Below are 21,260 nucleotides of genomic sequence, written 5' to 3'. Positions count from 1 at the left end.
TGTCTTCTATTGTTGCAATACCCACCGATTCCCAGTGCATGCATATCGTTTTCCTCAATTGCACGTCCCCTTTGATTAGTGCTATCTGCGGGGGGCACGGGTTCTCCATGGCCTGGCAAGCCTTCCGCCACATATGCCATCCCAATTCCAACATTCTCGGTCACCCCTTTAGCTCTGATTTGGGCAACCATATCCATTCTTTAAAGAAGAATGGGGGACACTATGACCTCAGCAGTCTGGACTCCGCTGTTGGGTCTTCCGATAGCCATTTGACCACATATTGTAGCTGGCTGGCCCAGTGGTAGACCTCAAAATTGGGAAGTTTTATGCCTCCTTTGTCATATGTGTTTTGTATTTTCCACAGGGCTATCCTATCCCTAGTGTTGTGCCAGATAAAGCCTCTGCATATGCTCTGGAGTTTGGTAAAGAATCGCTTAGTTATCATGTATGCTATATTTCCAAAAAAGTGTATCAGCCTTGGTAATACAACCATTTTCAACAGGGCCGCTCTCCCTAGCATGGCCAAAGGGAGCTTAGACCAGAATCTCATACTGTTCTCAATATTTGTTATTGCCTTCTCTGTGTTGTGGTTGTTCGTTCTCCACTGTGGGATAGATATCTATCCCTAGGTATCTCATGGTTTTGGTCTCCCAGGGTATTTGTAGAATGGGTAGATACTCCCGAGGGATCCCTTTATATCTGCCCTTGGGAAATGTGCACAATTTTTTGGGGTTGACTGCGATGCCCGAGAGCAACGCAAATCGCTCCATTACTTCTAGGATGTATTGCAGGTTTTCCTCCGGGTATCTTAAATAAAACATATCTGCATACAACGATATTGGGTGTGGCCCTCCTTTCGTGAAAATCCCCACCTCTCCATACTGTTGTCTGAGGTATATCGCTAGGGGCTCTAATGCAAGGATATATAGCATCGAGGACCAAGGGCACCCCTGTCTGGTACCTCCAAGTTGCCGCCTTTCCGAAATGACCGCTCCTGTCTAAACTCTGGCTAGTGGTGAGCCATATAATTGTTTAACCCATTTTAGATACTCAGGCCCTATACCATATTCCTGTAACGCTGCTATCGGCCACGGCCATGTCACAGAGTCAATGGCCTTCACTGCATCCACTGAAACTATTGCGACTCCCCTTCTGTCTGCTCTATGACCCTGTGAAGCCTCCTAAAATTGTCTGATATACTTCTATGTGTGACGTACCCAGTTTGATTAAGGTGCATAAGTTTGCTTATGACCCGTCTCAGTCTCCCGGCCAACACAGCAGTGAGTATTTTACTGTCCTGGTTCAGCATGGATAGCGGTCTATACGATCCGCGATCCATTCTCTGCTTGTTAGGTTTAAGAATCGGGATGATTATCGCCTCCCTTAGGGATTCTGGCAACATTCCGATTTCGAGAGCTTCATTTAACATGGCCAGTAGTGAGGGAAGCACGTCCGTCTTATGTTTTATAGAACACGCTAGGGAGTCCATCCACCCCCGGGGCTTTGCAAGTAGGCAATTCCTCGATCACTGCTCCTAGTTCCTATAGTGTGATAGGGGCATCTAAATTCTCTCTCTAAGTTCTCTCTCTCTCTCTTCAGCACTCGATTTGGGTAGGCCAATATCTTCCAGTGTTTCCACTATCTCGCTGCCTTTTCCTTCATCTGTATCTTCAGACAATAATTTGTAAAACTCGAGGAAACCTTCATTCACTCCCTCCTGGGTATCAAGTATCTGCCCTCCTTCCCCCTGTATTGCTCCGATGGTCAGTCTTGGTGTTTTGCTTTTGTACAACCATGCTAACAGCCTCCCCGGTTTCTCTGCCGGCGTGCTGCCTCTATGTATTTTTTATAATTTAGGTTGCATAGCCTCTCCCAGTGTCTTTCGCATATTTGCTGTAAATGGTTTATAGTATCCGCCTTGGCTAGGGAGTCGGCTTCAGTGCGCGTGGGTGCCTCAAGTTCCTCATCTGCCTTCTGCAGTTCTTGCAATATGCCCCCTTGCAGTCCTTTGGATTTAGTAATCGCTGATCCCCTCACCATCACTTTGAATGCCTCCCATCGGGTGCCGGCCGACTTTACGCTTCCAGTATTGTTTTCAAGATACTCAACAATCTCCCTCACAGGTCCCCTCTAAACACCGTCTTTTAATGCTTCGACTCTCAGCCGCCACGTAGGAATTCTAGCTCTGGAGGCTTGATACTGCCATGTTAAGACCAGTGGTGAGTGGTCTGAAAGGATTCTCACTCTATATTCAGTATGCACTTTCTCTCCTATCATTACCGGGGAGGCAAACATGTAATCTAACAATGTATACAAATTATGTGGGGCCGAGTAATGCGAGTAATGTCTATTATATGGGTGGTGTAACTTCCACATGTCTTCTAACTTAAAGTCTTTCAACAAGGACTGCAAGGTTCTGGCTGCAGGGTTTGGTTTGTCCAATTTCCCGTCTGACCTGTCGACCCTGGGATTTAGCGTACAGTTGAAATCGCCTCCCCATATAACCACACCCCCCAAGAGTGGGCTTATTTTACTGTATAGGGTCTTGAAGTAGGCCACAGCATCTTGGTTCGGGGCATATGTGTTAATAATACACACCTCTCTGTTTTCTATTAGTCCCCGTACTGTCACCATCCTCCCATCCGACTCTACCGCAGATTGTAGCAGCTGAAAAGGTACATGCGGTGCCACCCAGGTGATTACCCCTCTAGCATATGCAGAGTATGTTGCCCCCACAGTGGTACCTTTCCATTTTTTCCCTATAACCTCTTGTTTTTCTCTTGTGAGATGGGTTTCTTGTAGTAAAGCAATATCTATTTTCTGCCTCCTCCGGTACATCATGATTTTTATTTATCTTCCAATAACTATTTAAGCCCCTGACATTCCAGGTAACGATCTTGAGGTCCCCCATCATTATCCATACCCAGTTCTTCTCCTGTCCCCTTTCATCTTCTGTATCTTGTGCTTCGGCGCATGGACATAAGCTTGTTCCATAATTAAAACCACAGCACACCAACTCCCTAAACATTCCCGTTCCCAACTGTTGCCCAGTTCCATCCCTGGATCTCAGGCCTTCCCGCATTTAGTACCTATTCGGCGGTGCCGATACTAGGGACACAGCAGGGGGTTAACACACTATCGGCAACCCAACTAAACTATCTATAGGGGTATAAGAGTGAGTCCATCGTGCCTCCTGCTATTATGCCTTATTATGCTATGCCCATTCAGTTCTGCATGCTCAGCCCACAACCTATTACTTCCAGGTCTACATTGCCCTATCTTATAATAAAGTCTCAATGTCACAGTTTATACAGCACCTCGACTTCTGGGATCACGTCTCACTTATCCGTTCCGCCCTCTTTCTGGCTGTCTGTTCCCAACAGCAATTCTGGGCATCCAGTCACTCTGTTGCATCCTCCGGGGTCTCAAAGAACAGGGCCCTGTTTTGTGAAACACTTTCAATTTTGCCGGGTACATCAGCATTTATTTGTAGCCTTCTTCACTGTCCCATAGTTCAATCGCTGTCTCTGCACCAGAAGTGTATAATCTGGATATTCTGTGAAAGACGCGGATGCTCTTTGTATTGTACCACCTTTCCGGAAGTGTTCCAGGATCTTCTCTGTCTCGGTAATTCAGTATCTTGGCAATTATTGGCTTCGGGGGGGGGGACCCCCAGGGGCTGGTTTCCTTGTGAGGGCTCTGTGTGCGCTCTCCACTGCAAACCCTTGAGTGACCGCCCCTCCTCCTATTTCCTGAAGCAACAGGGTCTCAATGTAGTCCGTTGGGTTAGGTCCTTCCTCGCCCTCAAGAAGACCCACTATGCGTATGTTATTCCTCCGGGCGCGCCCTTCGGCTTCCTCTGCTCTATTCAGTATGTGAATCTCTGAGGCATGGGATGCACGAGCAGCCGTATTTGTGGTCACTTCTTTCTCCAGCTCGCATGTGCGTTCTGCTATTGTTCGTGCATCTTGTCTGAGTAGGTTGACATCCTCTTGTAATGCGCCCACTTTAAACTCCAGCGTTGCCTTGAGTTCGACCATGGCTGCCTTTAGTTTGGTTTCCCACGTTGCTTTCAAGTCTGCAATCGCGTCCAGGATCTGCTGATCATTGCGCGTTGGGGTTGTCTATTTGTGGGTTCCTGTCTTTATTCCTGGCCCCTTCCGTTGGCTGTGGGGTCTTTGGGAATTCCTCCAGTGTGGATTGCTTCCCTTTAGTCTTGGGAAGCTTGGATGCCATCACAATGTCTGTTTGTTCCAGTTCAGAATGGCTGGAGTCTGATTTTTATCAGTTGCATAATGCAGCCCTGCCAGTCTCATGAACTAAAGGCTCAGCCAGGAAGGGTTAGGATGTGCTCCACTGGTGAGTAACTTTCCACCCTTCTTTACTGCTCACAATGTGTATCAGTCTCGCTCAGTGTAGTTACCATATTGTGCCTAGGGTGCTTAGGAGGACGGACTCCTATCACTTAAGGCTCGGTCAATATTGTTGCTTGGGGTGCTCCGTCTGCGCTTTCTGCACCTCTGTTGCAGTCTCTCTTCAGAAATGAGTAATGGAGTAAATCGGGATTCCCAGAGGGTTCACACCTATGGCTCTATGCAGTTTTGCTTCCTGGTCTTTCGACGTCCTGCGTTGCTATTTCTGTTTATTAATACATTGTGAGCGTGCCCCGCTCATCTTCCAATGTGCCTACAGCTATGTATTCAGTTGCATACCGCTCGCGTGTTATTGTACGGGCAGCATGGAGAGGTTCCCAAAATCCAAATAGGCTGCGTTGTATCCGCGGTCAGCCTGCCACCTCACGTTAGTCAATTGCACAGCTTCAGTATGCTCGGTCCGGGGCCTCTCTTCGCATGCTACTGTATCTTCTTGTGGAACATCAAATGTATCAGTTCTGCCTGTCACACAACGCTGCGAGGTGTCTCCTTTCGGGCCGCCGTCGAACAAACCCCTCTTATCTCTTCCACTGACATCAGCCTTCCCAGATTGTGTAAGTGCGTCCGCTGCCAGATATATATTTTCGATGTTCAAACAGCTCGGAAAGGTTACTGAGCTCTTTGTAAAGCTCACCCTTTCACATCTTCCTTTGCAGAGAGCTCGGGTGCAAGTGCTGCGTCACCCAGTTTCGTTTCGCCAGCCCCGTCTTCAACGTTTACCAGGCTCTTGTACACGACCGCTCTGCGCAGAGCTTCAAATCTGTTACCCGCTTCCTTGCAGTCTGACATTATCAGTTGAACAAAGCATTGTCTCGTCCGTGGTACAACCTTTCTTTTACCGTAGTCCGGCGAGCGATTCCCTTTTACCGTAGTCCGGCGAGCGATTCCTTTGTCGTCATTCGGTCGCCATTTTGTTGTTGTGTTCGCTGACGGGCTCCCGCAATACTGCTTCAGCTCACGATATACATACCATGTTCTAAATCACTGCGAAAATCTGCTCACGTTGTTCCCTGCATATTCATGCATATGCAGCATCAATTTAGGGTTCTACGTTATTTCGCCGCAGTATTTTTCATCGCAGGTTTTTTCATCGCCGTTTTTTTTCTCGAAAGTCGGTTTTTTTTGGGTTTTTTTTGGGGCGGGGTTACCCCGCCAAGCCCCCTTTTTTTTTTTTTTTTTTTTTTTTTTTTTTTTTTCCTTTACACCCACAACCATATATTACATTTTTTAACCCCCTCCCCAAAAAAAACAATGAGTTTTTTTTCGAAATAAAAACGGCGATGATAAAACACACGATGAAAAATACCGCGGTGAAATGCGTGTATACCCAATTTAGCACGTCGCAGCTAGTTCAGTATTTGGCTTTTTGTCCGGATCATGAAGGATCGGCAGGAGCACCACGGGATCACCTCCTATCTCATGGCTCTGTAGCCACGCCCCCTGACCTGGACATACTTGCACTCATGGAAACTTGATTCAACGCCAGCTCATTACTCCCGGACGGCTATAAGATCATCTCTAAACCTTGACCACCCCGTGCTGGTGGTGGAGTTGCCTTAATCTTCCTTCTACCATCCTACCCACTCAGCAGTATTCGTCATTTGAGAGCCTAGTGTGCAAATTGGTAATCTCTCCTTCTTCCACTGTGACCATTGCTACCATCTATCGGCCCCCTGGCACTTCTTCTCTTTCCCTAGCTGAGTGGGCGGACTTCTGTTCCTCCCTACTCTCCACCACCTCCAACCTGCTTCTACTAGGTGACTTTAACATCCATCTACACTCTCCTTGCACAGCAACCACCCTTTTCCTTGACCTCTGCTCCTCCCTATCCTTCTACATTCTTCCCTCTGGCCCTACCCATTCTGCTGGACACATGCTTTATGCCATCATCCATCCCAACCTCACTCTCTTCTCCTCTGGTCACCCTTCTCTGCTGGTCTCACCACTCTCTCCTAATCTCCCACCTGGCCCCTTTGGCCCTGTGACAAATCCTCATAAAGCTCTGCCAACCTTGTTCACGAACATCCGTCCGATGAAACTAGGGTCAGCTGCCGCCTTCTCTTCCATCTTAATTTCCCCTTGCCCACCCAACAGATGTTTCCGCTGACTCTGCCCTCAGCATACTCCATCACCAACACCCTTGACTTCCTTGCCCCAGTCATGAGGGTCCGCCTGAAACCTGCCTCCAAGCGTAACACCTGGTACGATTCCGATCTTGCAGACCAAAAACATAATTGCAGGGCGGCTGAATGGAAGTTGCACACTTCAGGCGCACCCAATGACAAACTGGCCTGCCGCCTGATGCAGAGACACTACAGACTCTCCATCCATGCCAAAGAAAGAGCCCACATTCAGGTATGAGTGTTCAATGTGTCCAACAACATGGCTGAACTCTTCACAATCTGCAGGGAACTTGCCAACCCATCTGCAGCATTCTCTGCCCCTACTCCTCCCAGGCCCTCTGCAATGCACTCGCCTCTCACTTTACTACCAAAACCCAGGACATACTGAACAGCCTTTTCATGCACTCTACCAACCCCCCCCCACACCCCATATTCACCCTTATTCCGCCTTCCCCTCCTTCACTATGGTCTCCCCTGAAGAAGTCACCAGAGTTATTTACTCCATGAAGGTCTCATCCAAACAGGTTGCTCCTTGCTCCTCCAGAACCATCAAGGATAATATCGCCTCTCTCGCCCCTACTCTGGCTGATCTCTGCAACCATTCCTTAGCTACTGGTTCTTTTCCATCTTCCCTCAAGCACTTCCTTGTGTGCCCCCTCCTTAAAAAACATCCGCAGATCCTTCCTGCCCAGCCAACTAGCCTCCCATTTCCAAAACCCTCTTCCAGGGAAAACTGCTTGGAGAAGCTGCCCCTCGCTCAACTCTCATACCGAACTTGTGGCCGGTCTCTACATGACCACCAGTCTGGATTCCGAGCATCCAGAGGCATGGAAACTGCTCTCTTGAACACCCGTGAAGAACTGCTTGCATCCCTTGACTCCAACTCTCCTACTGTCCACATCCTTCTTGATCTCTTCTGTATTTGACACAGTGAATCATTCCATCCTCATAAAAAGGCTCCATGACACCCTTGGCATCTCGGGCACTGGCCTGGCGTACCTCCTTCCTAACTCACTGTTCGTACAAAACTATTCTGGGCCCTTTCTCCTCCCCTACCTGTGGCGTCCACCAGGGTTCCATTCCTTCTCCCTGGCTCTTTAACATATACCTATCTTTGCTGGCACAACTCATTTCTTCCTTCTTCCCCAACTTCCATTGCTACGCTCACGATACACAACTTTTCTTCAAACTTCCTAATGACGCCCTTGCACCCTCCTTCATCCCCGACTGCCTCTCTGCCATCCCGGCCTGGTGCACTGCCAATGACTTCTGCATTGATGCCAGCAAAACAGAGATTTTTCCAATTGGGGCCCCTGCACCATTCTTCTACCCTGCACTCTGGCCTTCCTCCATGGGATTCCCCTGCCCCCTCCACCGCAGCTAGAAATCTCGGAGTCATCTTAGACTTCTCTCTTTCCTTCATCCCTCATATTTAGGACATTGTCAAGAAGTCCCACTTTCAGCTCTTCCTTCTCAAAGGGACTTCCCCCTTCCTCATCTTCCCCATGAGAACTCAATGTCACCCGTGCTCTGGTTCTCTCCAGGCTAGACTACTGCAATAGCCTCCTCCTTAATCTTCCTTCCTCCACCCTGCGACCCCTCCAGCTAATCCAGAATAGGGCAGCAAAACATATCCTTGGCCTCAAGTCCAGGGACTGCATCTCTCCTGCCTACAAAGCCTTCACTGGCTCCTGGTCCCTGCATGGATAAATTCAAATCCCTCTATCATATACAACTCTTTCTGTTCAAATACGCTCCTTCTAGACTCCTCCGTTCCTCCCGCACAAACTCTTTGCTAAACAGAGAGCTGGTGGGCGATCACTTTCCTTGCCTGGCTCCCTCCTGTGGAACAGTCCCCCTGACCCTCTGCGTCTTGAGCGAGACCTCCTAAAGATTCCGCAAAGGCCTGTCTCTTTACCTCTTCCTACTCCTACGTCCCGTCCCCTTTCCTCCATACTTATGGGACATCTCTCCGTCCTGTGGGACGGGACAGGAGCATTTTGTAAAAAGCATCCACATTATTTTCAAAAATGTGTCCCTCTTTCCTGCGCGGGGCCCGGCACGCGGCCGTAACCCCGCCCACCTTGGCTCCGCCCCACGCATCGCCCATCAGTCCTTTTCTCCGCACGATCGTGGCCGGATGCACTTGCATCCTCGGAAGACTTTCTTCCCTTTTTCCCCTCTCTGGCTCTCGCTAGCGTTCGTTTACTAGTCTGTCTTCGCTAGCGTTCGTTTACTAGTCTGTCTGTCTTTTAAACTAGATTTTCCAGACTGTTCATCGTGTCACCGTCGCTTCGCGAGGGCGGATCCCCATCCTCTTTGTCTAGAGTGTTTGGGTCCGGAACACCGTTGGGACTCCTGTTTTTACTGTGACTCCCTTTCGGTCCGGGCACTTCAATGTCGGTTGGAGCGGTGGGAGGTGGTGTTCGGACGGACTCCTTCTTTGCATTTTCAGGCGTTCGACGAGAAGAAAAAACGCCCGGTAAGTTCTTTACTTTTCAGAGCACCCCTCTCGAGCCGGGAGGGGCGTTGATCGCTCTGTTACTGGGGTTCGCCCTGAGGTGCCTGTCGGGCCTAATAATTCTACCATAGTTTTCTCCGAGGGTCTCCGTAAGGGGCCTGTGTCCACCGGAGTACGCTCAGAGGCCCCTCCTGTGGGGGCTGTTTGTAGACCCAGTTCTACTGAGTCGTGGGGTACCGGAGCTTGCTCTGAGGCCGCTCTTTCGGCTTCCCTCAAAAACAAAACCGGGGTGCGCCCCGAGGTCTTGGCTGGGCTTGAGGTTACCGAACGGATGTTCGAGGCCCGTGCCGATAAGGCTTCTACCGGACCTAGGTCGGAGGTCCCTCGTACAGAGGCTAAGGATACCAACAGTTCTGAGGGGCCGGGCAAGGCCCTGTCTGTGACAGCGCACCGTTCCCGCTCTTGTGGTGACACCAGATCTGTTGAGGGGGCAAAGAAGAAAGTTTCTTCTTTTACCGGCAGTGCCGAGGCCCTTCCTTCGAAGGCTCAGTTGGCGGTTGGTATGTCGCAGAAACATTCCAGGCCTCATAGTACCGGCTCTGCTGAGGTTCCTTACGTTAAGGCTAAAGTTAAGACCCCTGACCCATCGACGGGGACCCCTGCCTCACTTCCTCACGTGCCGCAGTTCCCCTCAGATGAGGACAAAATGGCGGCCGTTCCCGCCACGACCACGGTGGCCATTTTAGGTACTACCCCTACAACTACGCCATCGGCCCCTGGTGTAGGGTTCGGTCCTTCGGGTGAACCTAAGGTCCCTTGTGCGCATCCTTACCGGCCGGTTTATGATTGGAACGCCCGGATGCCTCTCCCGCACAATGTTTCGTTGCCCGCGGTGGTGGCTCCCTTGATTTATGTGGATTCGTAGGTGGAGGGGCTGGTGTGGCACCCTTCTCCGTTACGTCCCTGGATTTGTCCACCTCATGAGAGGCCTCCTCAGGTTCCGAAACAATCTCCTGAGGACGTTTTTTCAGTAAATTTCAAGCGCTTATGCGCACCGACCCCATGAGGGAATATTTCAAAGGACTTTTCAAGGAGATATGTCCAGCCGTTCCGACGGTGGTCCCGCCGGCGCCTCCCTTGCCCGTGGTGCCTCCCCCTGCGCTTCCGCCTGTGCCACCATTGTCCCCAGTGGACAAGGCAGTGCCTGACACAGCTCAGCAGGATCCAGACCTGTCAGATGACCCTCAAGGCGATCAGGACAATAAGGACCTTCCCCGCTCTATCAGAGCTTTCCATGACCGGGTGCTGGACATGAGTTTCTTAGATGTTCCGGTGCCCGAGGCACCTGCTCCACAGGAGGGCGTGCTTTCTGGGGCGTTCACCTTGTCTCCTTTGGAGCGTACCGGCCCGTTCTTGCAGAAGGACGTTCTGGCTGAGGTCCGAAGAGTTTGGGAAAATCCACACTCGGAACTTTTTGTCAATAAAAAGATTGACGCGAGGTACAGGCTGCATTCTTCGCAAGAAGTGGCCTTGTCGTCTTGTCCGCCTCCCTCCTCCACAGTGGTGGCTGCGGCTACGTTGCAATCCAGGCCTGCAGCATCCTCCTCCGCGACGGCTACTCAGGTCTAGGGAAAGGAGGACAAGCTCCTGGACTCCCCAGGGAGGAAAATCTTTGCTAATTCGGCCTTACAGCTCAGGCAGGCCAAAGCAGAATTGATTTTGGCGGGAGCTAACATGCGGATGTGGAGAGGTCTGTCGGAGTTTGAGGAGCACATCACGGTTGAGAAATTGGAGGATTTCAGAGGAGGCCTTTCCGATGCCAGGGTCTTGGCCCAGGATTTCCTGGAGGCTGCGGCTCATCACGTAGACACCTCGGCTCGGGGTCTGATGCTTGGGGTTGATACCTCGCGGCAAACGTGGCTGCATGCCACTAAGTTCTTGAAGGAGGTGCAAGACAAGGTTCTGGACCTTCCATTTGATGGTAAGGAGCTTTTTCACTCTTCTACTGATGTAGAGCTCACCAAAACCAAAGATAGCACTAAGACGGCTAAATCATTGTCTGTTCTGGTTAAAGCTCCCTTCAAGTCTCAAAGACCGTTGTCGCAAGGTCGACCTTCCTCTGGTTTTAGGGGCTTCCATGACCGCAAATCTTGCAGAGTGGATACTCCTGTGTGGAATAACCGCGTAGACAACAGCGTACGCGGTATTTCTCCTGCTCCTCAGCCTCCTCATCAGGTTCAGGTGCCACCGCCACCGATAAGCCTGCCAAATGAGGGTTTTCCGCGCTTGCACGAGACCCCGGTGGGAGGACGCATTGCGTCTCATTGGGAGGCGTGGCAGGCCATCACAAAAGACAGGCGGGTCTGGTCAGTCGCTCGAGCGGGCTTCCGCTTAACTTTACCCCCTACCCCACCCCTCAACCCTCCTTTTCAGCTGTCGGGCTCACCCTCCCTCAAGGCCGAGGTTCAGAAACTTCTGCACCTCAGAGCTGTGGAACCCGTTCCCCTTGGGGAGCGAGGGGAGGGCTTCTACTCCCGGCTGTTTACGGTGCCCAAACCCAACCAGACTGGCCTGCGCACCATCCTAGACCTTTCCCAGTTCAATCTTTTCCTACCCCAAGAGAAATTCAAGATGATCACGCCCGGCCAGATTCGCTCCTCTTTGCAGATGGACGATTGGCTCAGCGTGGTGGATCTTCAGGATGCGTACATGCATATCCTGATTTGGAATCCACACAGGAGATACCTCTGCTTCTCTTTGGGAGAGGAGCACTTCCAGTTTCGGGTGCTTCCTTTTGGCCTCAGTTCGGCGCCGCGTGTCTTCACGAAGATGATGTCAGTGATTGCGGCCTATCTTCGTCTCCAGGGTATCCATGTGTATCCCTATTTGGACGACTGGCTCCTACGCAGCCCTTGTCCGTTGGCAGCAGCGGACAACCTCCAGTCTCTCCTTCAGCTCCTGTTCCATCTTGGGCTGTCGGTGAACTGGGGGAAATCCTCCATGACGGTCTCACAGGACCTGACTTTCCTGGGTTTTCATTGGAACATGATCGACTGCCGAGTGTATCTGACTGGGGACAGAATGGCGGATCTGTTGGCCACGTGTCAGATGTTTACGCAGTCGGAGACCATGTCGGCCTGGTGGTTCCAGAGGCTTCTGGGCCTCATGGCCTCGTGTGTACTGGCTCTTCCTCTTGCTCGTCTCAAAATGAGATGGACCCAGATGGCTCTTCGGAGTTCCTGGCGTCAGGCTGTGGACCCGGATTCCAAGCGGATAATGATTCCGGATTCCATGAGAGTGGACCTGGACTGGTGGTCATCTCTCAGCAACCTGTCAGTGGGCGTGGGGTTCCAAGACCCAACCCCCATGGTGACGATCACGACAGACTCCTCCCTTTTGGGGTGGGGTATGACGTTAGATCTTCTTCAGGTCTCGGACCTCTGGTCACCTCAGGACAAGCTCCTGCACATGAATCATTTGGAGCTTCTGGCGATTTTTCTGGCGCTCAAGGCGTTCACACCTCTCATTGTCAACAAGGTGGTCCGCATAAGAATGGACAATGTGGTATCAATGTATTACATAAACAAGCAAGGGGGAACGAAGTCTCCCCCTCTCGTGGACCTGTCCATCCATATTTGGGAGTGGGGCGTGCTTCATGGGGTCTGGCTGCTTGCAGTGCACATTCCGGCCCAGCTGAATGGCACTGCGGATGCCCTCAGCCGGCGGACAGTGGTCAGCTACGAGTGGGAATTGATGGCGGAGATCCTCTCATGGATTTTCTCGCGTTGGGGCACACCGGAGGTGGACCTCTTCGCCACGGCGGTAAAGAAGAAGCTTCCTCAGTACGCCTCCAGAGGGGGGCTGGGAGCCTCCTCTCTGGGGGACGCACTCGAGATCCCATGGCACAACATGAGAGCTTACGCCTTCCCGCCTCTTCCCCTAGTTCGAGCAATTTGGAAGTTGAAGAGCTCGGTCAACTGTTCTCTTCTACTGATAGCTCCGTGGTGGCCGGCCAGGTTTTGGTTCTCAGAACTTCAACACCTGTTGGTGTGTCCGCCGATCAGGTTACCAGTAACTCCTGATCTTCTTTACCAAGGGGAACAGCAGATGTGGCACCCCTCCCCACAATCGCTCAACTTGGCGGCATGGTGCCTGAGTTCACGTCTCTAGAGCATTTGGATTTGTCTGCGGATAATATTCGCGTTATCCAGGCAGCCAGGAAACCCTCGACCAGATCCCAATACAAGAGTAAATGGCTCAGGTTCTGTCATTGGTGTTTGGAGAAAGAATTGGACCCGAGGGTGGCAACGATTGACACGGTGCTATCCTTCGTATCCTCCTTAGCAGAGTGAGGGGTTCATATTCTGTCTTGCAGGACTTATCTCTCGGCGATTTCCGCTTACCTCTCTACAGACTGGTGTTCTTATTCTTTAACCCGGTGGTGAAGAGACATTTTGCTGGCTTGACACGCATCTACCCTCCGGTTCGTAGTCCGCACCCGCCTTGGGACCTAACTGTAGTCTTGACTGCGCTGTGCCATAAACCCTGAGCCAATGGCTACGGTTGACCTCAAGTACGTGTCCTGGAAAGTGTCCTTTCTGGTAGCCGTTACGTCAGCGAGGAGAGTGAGTGAGCTCCAGGCATTGTCGGTGGAGCATCCTTTCTTGGTCTTTCACAAGGACAAGGTAGTCCTGGGAACGAACCCAGCTTTCTTACCAAAGGTAGTGACTGAATTCCATCTGAATCAGTCAATTTCCCTTCCGGTCTTTTTTCCGAAGCCTGCCTCGGAGGCGGAAAGGGTTCTACACTGCCTGGATGTCCGAAGAGCTCTTAAGTTCTATCTGGACAGGACTTCCGAGCTTCGGAGCTCTTACCAACTGTTTGTGACCTTCGGTAAGCCTCAGGGCAGGCCGGCGTCTAAGGCATCCATTTCTAGATGGATTACCGGCTGTATCACGGAATCTTTCACCATCCAAAAGCTGAAACCTCCTAAAGGTATCCATGCACACCAGGTGCGAGGCAAGGCAGCCGCGGTTGCTTTTAAGAAGTATGTTACCTGGGTGTCCATCGCAAAAGCGGCTACTTGGGCCTCCCCATCTGCTTTCTGTAAGCATTACTGCTTCGATATGAGCTCTAGAGCTGACGCTCATTTCGGCCAGACTGTGCTGAAGAACCTGTTTCAGTAAGGGGTATTTCAATCCACCCATTGTTCCTGTAAGGAGTGCTTGGGAATCTCCCATAAGTATGGAGGAAAGGGGACAGGACGTAGGAGTATTACCAGGTTACTCACCGTAGTGACCACCTTACTCCTAGTCCATAGTCCCCTTTCCTCCATGCGCCCGCCCGCCGTCCCCTCTGATAAGGTTCCTCTGTTATTGCTAATGGGTCTTTGACCCTGCGATAGAAAAGGACTGATGGGCGATGCGCGGGGAGAAGCCAAGGTGGGCGGGGTTACGGCTGCATGCCGGGCCCCGCGCAGGAAAGAGAGGAGGGACACATTTTTTAACAAAAATTTGGATGCTTTTTACAAAGTGCTCCGGTCCCGTCCCACAGGACGAAGAGATGTCCCATAAGTAAGGAGGAAAGGGGACTATGGACTAGGAGTAAGGTGGTCACTACGGTGAGTAACCTGGTAATTCTCCTCCTCTCTTCTCTGCTAATCTTACAGCAGTGTGACAGATGTGCAGCGCCCTTATGTGTCCTCTGAGCCTTGACACCCCCCCCACCCCCCAACCACATCTCTCATCCCAGCCGCTGTCTTTCTTTCTACTGCACTTACTTGGCTCACCCACTCATCGGTGGTTACACTTAAGTTCTTCTCTTCTTAGCACTCCTCCATGAGCATCAAATCACCTTATCCCTCACCCCTGCCCCTCTGCACGGACACGTTCAGAACACTCACACGGCATAGTAGGTCTGTCTTCCCCTTCCCTTATTCTCATTATTTGTTTTTACTACTATTGCAATTATTTATCCTTGCTGTATTCATTGTTTTCCGCTGTCCCCACCCTGTTTGCCCTGTGGGCGCTTTGAAACAGTTTTGCCAATTGTATAGGTGCATAATAAGTGACAAATAAATAAAAGAAATCGTGTGGACAGGCCATGTGGCTATGTTTAATCTGATTTCTTCTCAGATACTTCATCAACCATGAAACGTCTTTTACAAGAGTTTGTCACCTCATGTAAAATCTGGACTTCTCCTTACTATAGCTCCTTCCAAAACGAATATTCTCCGCTACAGATTTGTATCGAATCTAAAAATATTCTGAATCCATTACAGGCAGAATGTGTGCAGTTGTACGGAAATTAATCTATAGTTTAATTAGATTATTTTAAACTGATTGGTTTTGCACAGTTCTGGCTGAGTACTCACACTATAAATATGAAATAGGCCGTCAAGGTCTGGTCAGGTTTGGACTAGACTCCTGGCGGGTGGTTCTGAAGTCACAGCTGTCTGGTCTGGGTCTGGCACTGCACGGCGGTCTGGTCTGGGTCTTCTGGAACTGCGGTTCTGGATACAGCTCTGCTTTCTGGGTCCGGAGATGGATCTGGCACAGGGTTCTAGCCAGAATCAAACAGCTCGCCCGGCTGTTGAATAGTTTGCAAAAGATTTTGAGGCCTGCTGAAAAGGATTCAGCTTGTGGATTGGCCCCTCTGCTTCAAGTTCTGGAGTCTGAATTCTAAGTTCTGGTCTCTGGATCTGTCTGGATTTGAAGTCTGGAGTCTCCCGGCAAAGCTATTCGCAAGAAATCAGTTTGAAGTGAGAAGTGAATGTCCCTACCTGGGTTTCAGTGGTCCTTTTTATGTCTTTTGAAAGTGGGTGGGAAGGCTGACTTTCTATGCCCAACCCTCTGAAGATCCTGATAGGTTAGCAGATTTTCTGTGCTCTCACTGGAGAACAGAGTTGCGAGTTATCCGGTGTCATTTTTATGGCATACAGAAAGAACACTCCCCTTGTCACTTTGCACACAAATCTATTTTTGATCCAAATGCGTATTTAGAAAAATTGTACATAGATAATATTATATGTCCAGTTAACATATTTTCTCTAGCACCAAACCATATGATCCCTGTCTTTGTAAGATGTTTCCACTTCTGACAGAATTCTGCCCTTTTCATCCAGAACACCACCTCTAAACTTTTCCAGAATTTACACAAATGTGCGCAAGGAATATGGGCATCAGATGATGAAGTGTCAGATTTTTAACATACTTACATTTGGAGTAATAACCTATTTTCCGCTACTACTCCCAAGAACATACCACAGAGTCCTAACACCTCTTAAAATGTGCACAGAAAAATCACAGGAATAATTATATTATTTACATAATTTTGACATTTCCGTACTATGAATTATCCATCTTTTTAAAATTATGCTCTGGCCCAGATGGGTGTGGTTTAGGTTCCAAAGCACATGGGGGAATTTCTGTCTGTCCCCGCCTCCAGCTCAGGTGGCTCCCAGAGGCAGTGCCCCTCCCATTTCCTTCCAAGAGGAAGCCATTTACGACCACTGATTTAGCATTTGCCTGAGCCAAGGAAAGTTCATTGTTCTGTTTTCCTGCAGCCCCAGGTACTCCTCCCCTAATACAATCAGAGAGGTGTAATCTCCTTTTGCTGGGGGCAGGAGAAGACAGGCCAGGCCTGGGAATGCAGTTGCTGGGCAAGTTTCAACTCCTGTCGGGGGTAGTTGCCGGGCAGAATTCAATCTCTTCAAGCCAGGCTTCAGCTAAATGTCACTTTTGTTCCAGTTTACTTCATTCAAATCAAACTTACAAATTTTACACATGCAGCTACAACGCTGATTCTAAGTTCAAAACTATGACATTTAAACAGTTGCAACCTATGTGACACTCCAAAGTAAATCACTCATTTATTTTGAACATTTCGATTTTAGTGGCTTTAAATCCCATTTCACTTAAGCTGCGGACATCCACAGCTCAGCCAGTTTTGTTATGAACATTGTTAGGCTCCTCATCTTTCCAGATTTGGTATGCACACAAGACTTCATTCTACCAGACGTCTGCTGGTGTTCAGTAAGATTTTTGAATATCTTGCAATGTTTGAAATAGGCGTTTTGAGCTTGCATTTCAGAGAAACAAATGTGATTTCAAAGTGCTTTTTGAGCTAACAGGCACTGCTGTTTTTCCTTTGGCACCACGTTTCACTCATGGCGCTTCTGGCCCCTCACGCTTGCACTGGTGGGTGGCAGGTCAGGCGACCATTTTGGTGTGCGCAAAACTGCACGGTTTTCCTGGATTCTGGCGTAAATGTGGGCTTTTCGGCCATCTTGGATTTTCTAAGCCCACAGCACCAAATGTTGTAGCATAATAGTTCAAACGTGGGTCAAGACACCTGACATCATACCACAAAGATCCTGACCTCTCGAAGAAGGTGCTCCTCAAAGATTGGCCTAGTCACTCCTGCCTTATCAGCTGTCTCCTTAAATTGATAAAGATTGTGTGTCTCATAATTACATTGACGCAAAACAGATTATTAAACTAAACTTTAATTACCTGAAAGAGACCACTACATTTACACCTTGTCATTGAATACTGTGGCTGGGAGGTTTTCCCATCTGCAAACTTAAATATATATTAAAGTATAGATTTTTGTGACTGGAAGTGGGGTATTCAAAGAGATGCCTGCTCAGTTGACCTGTAGGTAACAGTAACATATTGCCAAAAGTGATCTTGCTTTCTTGTTTGAGCCTCATATTTCTGATACTTGGCACAATGTAACCAAGAGCTTTTTTATCCTTGCAGAAAATTATATGAACCAGATCAGCCTGGCAGTAGTGTCTAATACATATTTTATTGTAAAGGTCATATAGGAACATATACAGCTTTCTTAGTGTGAGATGCTGGGTATTTTCTTTTGGTGCTTTTAGTGTGCCGCGTCTCAATCAAATATTTAGTACGGTAATTTACCCTCTGATTTATTAGTAGCATCTTTCACGTTTTTTATGGATTCCTTTCTGAGATCTAAAGACTTAGTTTGGTAGTTGTATGTTAGGCATGTCATGAGCAAATACCTATCGGTAATCGGTGCATTGTTGCTGCAACGTGTTTGAGCTTTAATACTGTTGTTGGGAATGCAGCGTTTTATTTACATACTGAGGATGAAATGCCTACATTCGCAAGCATTCAAACAAATATTTGTTTTAAAATCTTTAAAAGAGTCCTTGCATGTTTTATTGTTGCCAGTCAAGTTTGGTTCTGTGATTTCCTTGACATCTGTGGTGTTTTCCTTTACTATAGCCCTCCACTATTGGATCCATGGCCTTGACAGAAGGAGCCCTAAACCACCACGATCTGATCAAGGTAGTCTATAGTGACCTTCATCCTCAAAGAGAAACATTTACAGCTCAGAACAGGTAATGGCCACATTGGCAAGATGCTATTCCCTTACTGACAAATTATAATTTGGGACTGTTCACTCATTAAACTTAAGTACGAGATGTGAATGAATGAGATCTTATTGACACATGTATTGGCTTCAAACATGACCGAGAACTACCAGGCAGCCCAAATCAGTGTGTTGTATATGGAGTGCCTGCTGATAGTAACATTTCTTGAATTCTGAACATAATCAGTCATGCTACTCTACTACAGCACCTAAACCGAACGCAGCTTCAACAGCCATGTCCTTGCCAAACTCCTGAGTGCAGTATTTTTCCCCCACACAAGAAGGCATAATGCACATGTATCAAATGTGAGTTGTTGCTATGCAGCGACAATGTATGGTGATAGATAAATATGGACAAACAACACAAGGGCCTTGTGGAACGTGGAGATAAAGGGTGAGGAGTTTACCATTCATGGTTAGCTTTAGGTGTTTGGTTTCACACAAACAGATGTGTGAAAACCTTGTGTACGTGGGCATAAAATGTCAGTCTTGAGGAGCATGAAGAGCCTGGTTTGCAATATAAAGATAGTGTAAGGAGCTTGGCGGACACAAAGAGAGACAGAATGTGAATCGTTTCAGAAATAAAAGGACAAACTGCCAGAGTGGAGTGTTATGTTCTTGGAGGACCTTCGGATAAATGTTATGAGTTACTTTGGATCCAGACGCAAGCTGTGAGAAACCTGGGGCTGTTAACAGATGGTGTGGCACATACCACATGGAACCACTGGGTGGTGCACTTGTTGCAGCTGAACTGGACAGCCCAAGTCAATGACTTACACAGCATTGACACCAAAAGGAGCTTACATGCCATGGAGAATGTTCACCTGCATGACACCCTTTCTATTCCAGCACTTTATATTTTTCTGTGGATATTAGAATGTACTTGTAGATATATATACAGTTGCAATAAACATATAGAGTTCCAACAAACACTTCAAAAACAATATTGATTTGTATTTGTTTTTCATCGTAGAGAGGAAGAGAATTGGGAATTTGATATCTGAGAAATTGAAATCAGTCGTCAGGGGCCACTCATTTCTTCTGCTGTGAGGGGGCATTCCATTCACTGTTTAAAATCTCAGTGTTTAGAAAGAATTACTACAGGTCACAACGCAACCGTAGAAGGACAAGATTTTAAAATACAAAACCATTGTTCTTCTCATTCATGCACGCTGACATAGTGAGAGGATAGCCTTCCCGTCGCCACCTCCGATGGCCTTTGGTGCATTCATCAGCATTAAGGTAAGTACAAAACACCCTTTCACATGTACTTCAACAAAGGACACATTCCCAGCCAGGGGTTGGTTCTGTCATTCTTCTAAAGGAGGTTTCTCTAGCGACGAACAGGCCTTGTTCCGGCTCTTGGGCCAAGCGTCTTGCTAGACCTGAATCAGAGGATTGCCCTGAGGCAGTGCATTGGTGGGCTAATTTCCCCTTCTGACTGAGGTGTCTCTGCTAACGCCTCAGGGTGTAAAAGGGCCTTTACTTATGTGGCGAGTTGTCTGAACGGATGTATACGAATTGACCTTTTCACAATTGATCACGGGAGAATTGACCTTTTCACAGTTAGATAGCGGGAGAATAGTTGACCTTCTCTCCTAATTGACCTTCATTTCACGATCAACTGTGAAAAGGTCAATTCGTACAGGTCAATTAGGACCACTATTATTAGGTCAATTAGGACAAAAGGTCAATTGTAAAAGTTTAATTTGAGTAATACTGTCTGAACTCCCCATCCTTATATGTGTGGAGATTTGAGCAACCAGCGACTGGGTTCCTCCGGCTATTACCTGATATGTCTCTGCAAGGGTGGTTGAGGAGGGTTCCCACTGCCTTCTATGAGACACAGTATACCCTTTTCTAAGGCAGCCCTGCAGGCTGTGAAGTATGGGGACGTAAGTTTGCAGAAGACAGGACAGTGAGTCAGGAATGCCCTGGAATAGAATCACTGAACTATAACAAGTGAGGACCCTTAAGGGTAATTTTGCAGTTTTTTTATAAATCTGTTACTTACTGTGGCAATTCAAAGTACCAAAATGCACAGTGTGGAGAGAGATCAACTCCAGAAGTATAACCACTAAATTCGGACAAAATGAAGGATTCTCGGGACAGTCGTGTTGACTTGGGCAAACCCGCAAAAGCAGCATTTATCTCTTACCCCACAGATAGAACCTTGGTGTAATTGGAACACCAGGTTGTCTTTGCACAGTTCGCTGCTGTGAAGTTCACAGGTGGTAGCACTCATGGTAAGCTGCAAACCTGCTTCCTGAGGGAGAACTGAATCAGAGATAGTACGATATGCCATGGACTCCTCATGGTTCCAAGTTAACTGGCCATTTACTCATCGGGTAACTGACCAATGCCTGGCTAAGTAGTGTGTTTCGACATCCCCACAAGAATAAGGATGGGGTATAACCCATCCGGTCAAGGCTGAGGAATGCCTCTGAACCAGGGACCCTCCCCAAACCAGGAAGTACAAAAGGGCTGGATAAAGAGTAGCTGATGAGAGAATTCGGTTTTAATCAGATATTTGCATAGTGCGCTCCCTTGACACAAGTTTAGGAAGAAGCTGACCGCATGGGCATAGGCTGATCTCTGGAAAAACCTCAAGGAAATCACTGCCTGAAGTAAGGAAATACAGACCCTGAAGGCATGGAAAGAATCTTTTTTTTTTTAATAAATTCTTTTTTTATTAGGCAGCGTGGCAGCAAAACAACAGGCGAACAGCGGCCAGCAGGTACAGACTGACAATACGATTCATGGTACAGTCATACGGAGATTGCACACAAAATGATTCAGAAACAGAATTACAAACGACATGCGAGGAGGGGTGGCTGA

At 48.5% G+C, this 21,260-nt stretch overlaps 1 protein-coding gene across 7 annotated transcripts in view; it reads left to right on the top strand.

The window, feature by feature from the left end:
• Nucleotides 1-21,260, top strand: part of HYCC2 (hyccin PI4KA lipid kinase complex subunit 2) — a 1,329,865-nt gene that overhangs the window by 781,532 nt on the left and 527,073 nt on the right. For all 7 annotated transcript variants that reach the window (XM_069615445.1, XM_069615447.1, XM_069615449.1 and 4 more), the window contains one exon: nt 18,275-18,390. In XM_069615445.1, the coding sequence (XP_069471546.1) occupies nt 18,275-18,390 (116 nt within the window). The remainder of the gene's footprint in view (nt 1-18,274; nt 18,391-21,260) is intronic.

The sequence above is a fragment of the Ambystoma mexicanum genome, chromosome 9 (genome assembly GCF_040938575.1).
Source record: "Ambystoma mexicanum isolate Mex_15411 chromosome 9, UKY_AmexF1_1, whole genome shotgun sequence".
NCBI classification, from domain to species: Eukaryota; Metazoa; Chordata; class Amphibia; order Caudata; family Ambystomatidae; genus Ambystoma; species Ambystoma mexicanum.
Note: the sequence above shows the minus strand (reverse complement) of the source record. Positions and strands in the feature narration are given on the sequence as shown.